The sequence below is a fragment of the Dipodomys spectabilis genome, unplaced genomic scaffold, assembly GCF_019054845.1.
Source record: "Dipodomys spectabilis isolate Male_0828 unplaced genomic scaffold, ASM1905484v1 ptg000141l, whole genome shotgun sequence".
NCBI lineage: Eukaryota > Metazoa > Chordata > Mammalia > Rodentia > Heteromyidae > Dipodomys > Dipodomys spectabilis.
Genome location: NW_024870818.1, coordinates 10,615,001 through 10,622,944, shown reverse-complemented (window position 1 = coordinate 10,622,944; position 7,944 = coordinate 10,615,001). Strand labels below are relative to the sequence as shown.

Here is a 7,944-nt window from a genome sequence, read left to right as displayed (position 1 = left end):
ACGCGGTCCTTTAACTTAGGGGGCAGGTCCTAGGAGGCCAGTGCGCCGACACGCCCAGCATCCCTTACACCTGGCCGCACCGCTCCAGAGCACATCGGAATCCACCGGATTTAAAGGAAAACAGAGGCAGAAACAAGCTGCGCCGCGGTACCGGGGGCAGTGGGGGCCGTCACCCTCGGGGCCGGCGCAGCAGTGTGGAGGTCGGGCCATCGAGGCTGCCCGCAGTCCCAAACCACTGCTGCTCTCCACCGAGACAGCACACGCCCCCGGCCCGGCGCTCCGCTCAGTCACTCCCGAACGTCAGTGCGGGTTACCAGCCACCCAGGGAGAACCGTGGTCCCCGCGGCCGACAACCGCAGACCTCACGGACGCCCGCGCTGGTCTCTCCCGAGCCCCTCCTGTGGAGCGTGCGGAACTCTGGGATTTGTGGTCCTCTTTGCGCGCTCCGCCAGAGCTAGCTAGGGCGGAGAGGACTACATTTCCCGGAAGGCACTGGGAGAAAGCGGGGCGGGAGGGGGCGGTGTCAAGTCCTGGGCGGGCGTCGCCGTTTCCTAGCGCCGCACTCTTTTCCCCCTAGTAACCCGTGGCCCCGCCCCCCCGGGGCCCGAGCCGACCGACAGCCTGCCTCCCGCGGCGCCCCAGTGACGAAGCCGGTCCCCGGGTGCGCGGGGCCGGGAGGGGAGCCGGGAAGGGCAGGGCAGGCAGGGGATTTCACTCTGTGGTGCGGGATCCCAGGCGCGCCGGCGGCGCCTGCTGGCCGCTGAGGTTAGAGGCGGGGAGAGCGGTTGTGCTCCGCGGCGAGGCTGGAGCGGGAGTGGGTGGAGTGCTGGTCGCCGTCGGGGCGGCCCTGTTCGCAGGTCGGGGTGGGGATAGGGAGAGTCCCTGGGGCCGCGGCGGCCGACGCCCGGTGTGCGTGTGTGAGTGCCCGCGTGCGCGCGTGCGGGAGCGCCGGGTCGCTGTCCCCGCGGCCCCTCGGGCGACCCCGCCCTCCGCCGGGGCTGGGCCCCGCAGCTCCCACAGACTTGCCCCGGGAGGTGGGGGGGGGGGGGACTTGTTAATTATTTAATCTCCGGGACCCCGGAACGTGTGTTTGTTTGTAGCGCTCGCCTCCCTCCAGCGCGCGCGTTCCCGGCCCGGTTTCCTCCGACCCGGAGGCGATCGCTCAGGGTGGCGGTGTGGAGTTGCGGGGTTGGGAAAGCGGGGAAGTTCTTCGGGGGTTCTCTCGGTGCCGAAGACGAGGGTCAGAAGGGCCATATCAATTTTAAACAATTACATGACGTCTAATTGGAGCATCCCCCCCCCCCCCCAAAAAAAACCCATCATTGCATTTTTGCCTACGCTTAATGGGGAAACAACAAATACTCTTTCAAATCAAGTGATCAACTACCAACCCGCCACGTTCAGGGGATTTTTTTTTTTTGTCCCCATATCGTTAGAGAGATGGGTGAATCCAGAGGGACGAAGGTGGAGTAATTGACACTGAAAACAAACCATCAAACCCAAACACCACCTGGGCTTCGTGTGGGGATTATTTCCTTGGACTGGGCGACTTCTACAGAAATTCTGTTTCCTACTCGCTCTTGCACCCTAGACTAGTCCGTTTCGGATCCGAAGGACGGTGATGGCAAAGCGTACCCGGGCTGCTGGTCCAATAACACGGGTCACAGGATAAATCCCGCTGCCAGCCGCGAATCCTCCCCTTCCCCCCCACCCCCAGCCCGCCCCCAGCCCGTCCCCTCCGCTCGACACTGAAAACTTAGTGAGCGAACTGGGTAATCAGCGTCTGGGATATGCAGATCTCGGATTTAAAAGGTGGGGTGACCCCCCCGAGATCCTCTCCCAGGGGCCGAAGCCCGCGGGTGCAGTGAGGCGCGTGCGCGCGGGCCCGCGCGGGTGCTGGCGCCCCCGAAGCCGCCTGGCCCCCGGGGGAGGGAGTCGGGGCGCCCCGCGGGGTCTGGCTGCGGCGCACCAGCGGCGGCGGCGGCGGCGGCGGCGGCTCGTCTCGGTCTCCGGCGGCGGCAGATGATGGTGGCGGCCGGCGCGCTGGGCTGTGCCTGTGCGTCGCCGCGGAAATCTGCGCCCGGCGCTGCACGCTGAGCCCTTGCAGGTCCGCAGCAGCCCGAACCTCGGCGAGGACCGACCCGGTGCGCCGGGGGCCACGGACCTGCACGCCCAAGGAGACCGGGGGGCAAGTGGGGTCGGCTTATCATGGCGGATCGGACAGCTCCCAGCTGCCAGCTGCGGCTGGAGTGGGTGTACGGGTACCGGGGTCACCAGTGCCGCAACAACCTGTACTACACAGCCGGCAAGGAGGTGGTCTACTTCGTGGCTGGGGTCGGGGTGGTGTACAACACCCGCGAGCACAGCCAGAAATTCTTCTTGGGACACAACGACGACATTATCAGGTAAGGGGGTGGAGGGGCCGGGGCGGAGGGGGGCAGGGGGGGTGGAGAGTGGAAGGGTGGGGGGAAAGAAAAACAAATGACCAGTTGGGCTCTTGGAGGGTCAGATCCGGGCGCCCCGTGGAATAAAGGATTCTTCTCAGGAGCCGCATGGAATTACAGAGGAGCCGCTGGTTCTAGGGCTAGGGCCCAAATGGGGTGGGGTGGGGGGGCAGTGGTGCAGGTGGGGAGGGAGAGGTTTCTCATTACTCCTGCTTGAGTGCTCCGATGCTTTTTGTTGTTCATTCCTGCTACAAGTGGAAGGACGGACGGGGTAACTGTCTCCTTCCTCCCTCCCTTACTAGGTGAATGGTTAGGACCAATAGCTGGACTGGGTGACATCCTTGAGGAGCTCCTCAGGAAACAAGAGGAGTCTAAAGAAATCCCAAAGAAAATTTTGCCACAGGCAATTTGTAATCTTTATCTCAGATACTTCGGACCTCCCTGCATTGGGCGGGGAGTTTGTTCTCTGATGATTTCACCCAGCAGTGTGTTAACGCTCACACACGAACTACCTGGATCTCTCACCACATCACTGAGGTTATAAAGACCGGCAGCTGCTGGACCACAGAATCCTCCCCACAGAATGCTCAGTATTTGGTAGCGGAAGGTGCAGGACCGGTTGGTTGAAGAACTCCACTGGGTGAATAGCTGTGTTAAGGGCGCTGGTGGTTAAATTGAAGGGGGTGGGGTATTTTATGCTATCCCCTTAGCTTCTCTGACCAAACAAGGTCTGGTCCAGATGCTTGCTGTTCCCAGGGAATCCCTTTTGCCTCCGGCAGTTCAAGGAGATGTCCATGATAGGAACCTCCACTCACAGAAAATGACTTGCAGAGGATGGGCTTCAGCTGACAGAGACCATATTTGTGGGTTTCATTGACAGAAAACATCTTCTATCTCATTTTCAGAATATTACCGCTTTTGCTCTAAGTTTGCCTTTTACAATGAAAGAAGTGATGGAGGTGGTGTAATGTCTTATGGTCCTAATTTCTCAGTGGGGAGAGTAATGAATGAGACAGTTTTCCCTTACTAATATGCTTGTATTCCTGAGCCTTGTTTTTTGAGACGGAAAGTTGAACAGTTGTTATAGAAGGTAAAAACCTAATATTTGAAAACACAGAAAAATATTAACACCTTTCATTTTAGCAGATGAAGAACTGAAGTACCAGGAGCTCTCATGTCCTCAAGATTTGGTGGGACTGACATGTAAAAACTTTCTTCATGTCCCCAAAGATAATAAACTAGCTTTTCCATCTCTCCCTGATATGGTAATGGTGTGACTGGGACATCCTTCCTTAGTTCCAGCCTGCAGATTTTGGTTCTCTAATTGCTAGGCTGATTATTAGAGTCACAGGTGCAAATGATTAACAGTGACTCATGAAAAGGTTGGATGTTTAAAAATTTAAACCCATTATGTTTTTGCTCTGTCTGTCTTAGTGCAGGGCTTTCCACTACAACATCAAAATAAGATGTCCTTTGGGGGAAGGGGGAGAGTGGCAATTAAACAGAAAATTCCCTGGGGTTAGATAATATTAATGTGACAGTTCATTGAACTACTTTGAAGGTTTGAACTCTTAATCCTAGTTCTTTCTTTAATAGGGGAAAAAAAAATCAAATGCACAGTTGAAACGGAAGGTGGGAGAAGGGTGGAGTTGCAGTATGACAAGCAGCTGGGTTAGTGGGGCTAGGATTCTATCTGGCTTGGGTTCTTAAGAAACTCAAATGGGAAGAAAAGGTGAATGAACTTATTTGCATAACTGGATTTGTAGAGAGCTTTAATTGATGAAAAGGAAAAAGTTTATCTTCTGTTTATTAAGGTGATGATGTCTAGGCTGAATACTGACATCATAGCACATCTGTTTTCAGAGAGAGGTCTTTACTGCTAAATTCTTCATGATGTTTGAGTCTTAAGTCTGTACAGGTGTGCTGAGCTCTCTAACATTTGTGTCTTTGCCAAAAGGAATAAAATGAAGCCTAGTGGGTTAAAACTCACAAGCTACAGACCTTTATGTAATTAAGATCCATAAAATTGGAATGCTTATGCTGGTTTTTTTTCATTTTCTTACATATGTGAATATCTTTACCTGATCAAGGCCTTTCACAAGCCACAGCACACATTCATGCGTTTCAACTCATTTATGTGTATGGTAGACATAATGTAGGTAGACCCTAGTATTCTACTATTTTTCTACTGAATAAATTGAAGTTCATCATTAAGAGGAGGATAATAAGCTGTGTTAATGCAAAATATTTTGGATTTTTTTGAATTGTACATGAATATGAAAATTTTTTGCTCTTGATTGTATCAAATGAGAGCACAAGTAATTGTCCACTTCATTTTAAATACCTGTTCATATGCATGCATTTTCTACCACTTTTGTGTATGTGTAGCTTTGTCTAGAATATTAGGTAGAAAGTAGCTCAACCAACATTGCTAACACACTCCATTTTATGAAACGTGTGCCCTCTGAGATCACAAAGAACCTTCATAATGATGTAGGATTTGGCAGAGCTCATTAGAGCTCAGCATATGTCCTCTTGCTTTGACAGGCTGTGCATTTAAGTCAGATTTTTAGAAATGATGGTACATGAGGCACAATGTGATTTATTGGATATGGAGGCTTAATTTTATTCTCTTGAATGATTGCTTTTCAATGCAGATAACAGATTAGAGAATGATGCCATATTTTAGCCCCGATAAGGGCTAAAACGTGACGAGACAAATACCTACAGCATTGCTTGCTATTGGGTCAACAGTAGGACTCAAATTAGGGATTGAAGGCAAGGACAGTACTAGGACGGGATGTGGCTTCTGCTTCAGTGAACAGAAGGTGATATACAAGGGGCATTAATGAAAGAAAAGTCATGATAAATTCACTCTGTGCCCCTTCTGTTTTCACAGTGACTCCTGCTGAGATATTTGATCTTGTCACTCTGGATCTCAATATTGCTTCTGGATAGTTCTCACCTCTGGATACTTCTCATCTCTTGCTAGTTCCCACTTCTGGATAGTTCCTACCTCCGGATAGTTTGTCTTTCTGTTTTATTCTCCCGTATTTCAGCTCGGTATTGCAAGGGATTCCATTATCGGCAGTGCTATTTTAGGGGAAAGGATACTGACTTCAACATCACCAGTGTGTGGGTCTGAGCCCCACTTTTCCATTTACTGGAGGCTTCCACTGACTGGTGTGACCTCTCAGAGCTTTGTGTGTTTGTGAAATGGAGTGAAACATTTAAAACTGCAGAGTTGTTAGAAATAATGTCTGTAAAAGGTTTAGTGTGGGGTCATACTTTGGCTGGTGCTCAATAAGTGTTCTTCATTATAGCAGCAGTACTATGTAAGTAAAAACATACAAACCACAACTGAAACAGTTCCTCCTTGTTCACAAGCAGAGTTCAGCTCTCTCAGTTTTACATTTCTCTTACATTTTTTTTTTTTTTTTTTTGGGTCCAGTCGTGGGACCTGAACTCTGGGCCTGGGCGCTGTCCCTCAGCTCTTCATCTCAAGGCTAGCGCTCTACCACTTGAGCCACAGTGCCACTTCCGGCTTTTTTCTTTTTGCTTATGTGGTGCTGAGGACCCAGGGCCTCATGCATGCAAGGCAAGCGCTCTACCACTGAGCCACCTTCCCAGCCCCACTTCTCTTACATTTTATCCTAAATTCACTTAAAAAAATCATGAGCTGTTTTCTTCCAACTTGCCATATAATACAATTATTCTGTTCTTCCCTTAGCTTTTTCCTCTTTTCTCTTCTGCCTCTGTCCACTCTGTCTATAAGTTAAGCGGCTGAGCAAACAAAATGATTTCTTACTAATATATAGAGTTTGTAGGTATCTACTTTATAGTTCGTTGTGAAGATTACATACAAGGTGCCTATGTGATTCAAATATAGGTGCCCACCACAAGGGGTCTGTATCTGCATCCTGAAGGGTACCATCTGCTTCAGTCTCACCTCTGCTGTGGGACTTTCTGCCATGTCAGAGAAAGGATGCCCAGCACCCCTAATGTCCTACATCTTTTATGACCAATGCTGCTCAACTACTGTGAATTTGATGCCCTTCTTTCATTCTGAATATTTTCCTCTACAAGTGGATATGAGCTCCATGATATTAAGAATGAGCTAAATGTATGCACAGATGGATCTTCTCCATTCTTTCATCTACCCTGTGAGGGAGGAGGTAGTGCTGCTGACTCCTCTACTAGTGAAGCAGCAGGCGTAGAGAGGTTAAGGGTCTTGCCCTTGGTCACTATCAAGCTGATTGTAGAATGGGAATGTGAACCCAGATGAGTCTGATTCCAAGGCCTGAGGCTACTACCTCACTGCTTTTTGGTCTTTTGTCTTAGATGTGATGGTTCCTACCAAAGTGTGACTAGCTACAGCTCAATAAGTTTATCCTCATTTTGACTTTATCTAGTAGTCTATAAATCCTGTGCTTTATTCAAGAGTACTTGAAACAGATTGCTAGAACTCAGTCTAGAAATGGAATCATGTTCAAGTTCACTTTAAGAACATCATGGAATCATGTTCAAGTTCACTTTAAGAACATCACCAATGTTGAAGCAATGACCTGAAATGATCTACTAGAGATGTTTAATTAAAAAATGTTTTTAAAGTCTAAATTGTGACATGCTAAAATAATCTAGTGCTGAAAATACAACTGAACTTGTTGGCTTTGAAGAGAGCCATCTGACTGCTGTGGTTGGGCCTAGGATGAGAAGTAAGCAGATACATATGAAGGCATCAAGATGTGATTTTTTTTTTATTTTTATATTTATATCAAGATGTGATATTTATATTCATCCTGTGACCTGTTTGGATGAGAGAAACATAGCGATAGGTAAAGAATTAAATTCTGAGCTGGAGATGTACATCTGTAGTAAACTACTTGCTTAGTGTACAAGATCCTGAGTTCAATCTCCAGTACCACAAAAAAAAAAAAAAAAAAAGAAACCTATCTGGCTACTCAGGCAAGATCATGAACAAGAGTATGAAAGAAACTTTTCGGTTTTTTCTTTTCTTTTTCTTTTCTTTTTTGGTCAGTGGTTGGGCTTGAACTCTGGGCCTGGGTGCTGTCCCTTAGCTCTTCAGCTCAAAGCTAGTGCTCTGCCACTTGAGCCACAGTGCCACTTCCAGTTTTCTGGTGGTTAATTGGAGATAAGAGTCTCATAGACTTTTCCTGCCTGGGCTGGCTTTGAATTGCAATCCTCAGATCTCAGTCTCCTGAGTAGCTAGGATTACAGGCACGAGCCACTCACTGGCACCCAGCTTGTATTATTTTTAAAGGCTAGTCTTGTCATATAGCTCATGCTTTTTTAAAATTTCAGTACATGGATTTGAACTCAGGGCCTTAGACTTGCTAGGCTGGTGTGATACCATTGAGCAGTATCTCCAACTCTCCCAGGATTCCATTATACTAATATCTTTCTGCCTCAGCCTCCTGGTGGGTGGGATTATAGGCATATACTACCATATCTGGATTCAAAAGCTCTTGATGAAAGCATG

At 49.0% G+C, this 7,944-nt stretch overlaps 1 protein-coding gene across 1 annotated transcript in view; it reads left to right on the top strand.

Moving 5' to 3' along the window:
* The first annotated feature begins 1,593 nt into the window (after window positions 1–1,593).
* Eml6 (EMAP like 6) overlaps window positions 1,594–7,944 on the top strand; it is a 244,991-nt gene continuing 238,640 nt past the window's right edge. Inside the window, exon 1 of the mRNA XM_042691135.1 lies at window positions 1,594–2,405. Coding sequence (XP_042547069.1) covers window positions 2,209–2,405 — 197 coding nt within the window. The 5' untranslated portion in view covers window positions 1,594–2,208. The remainder of the gene's footprint in view (window positions 2,406–7,944) is intronic.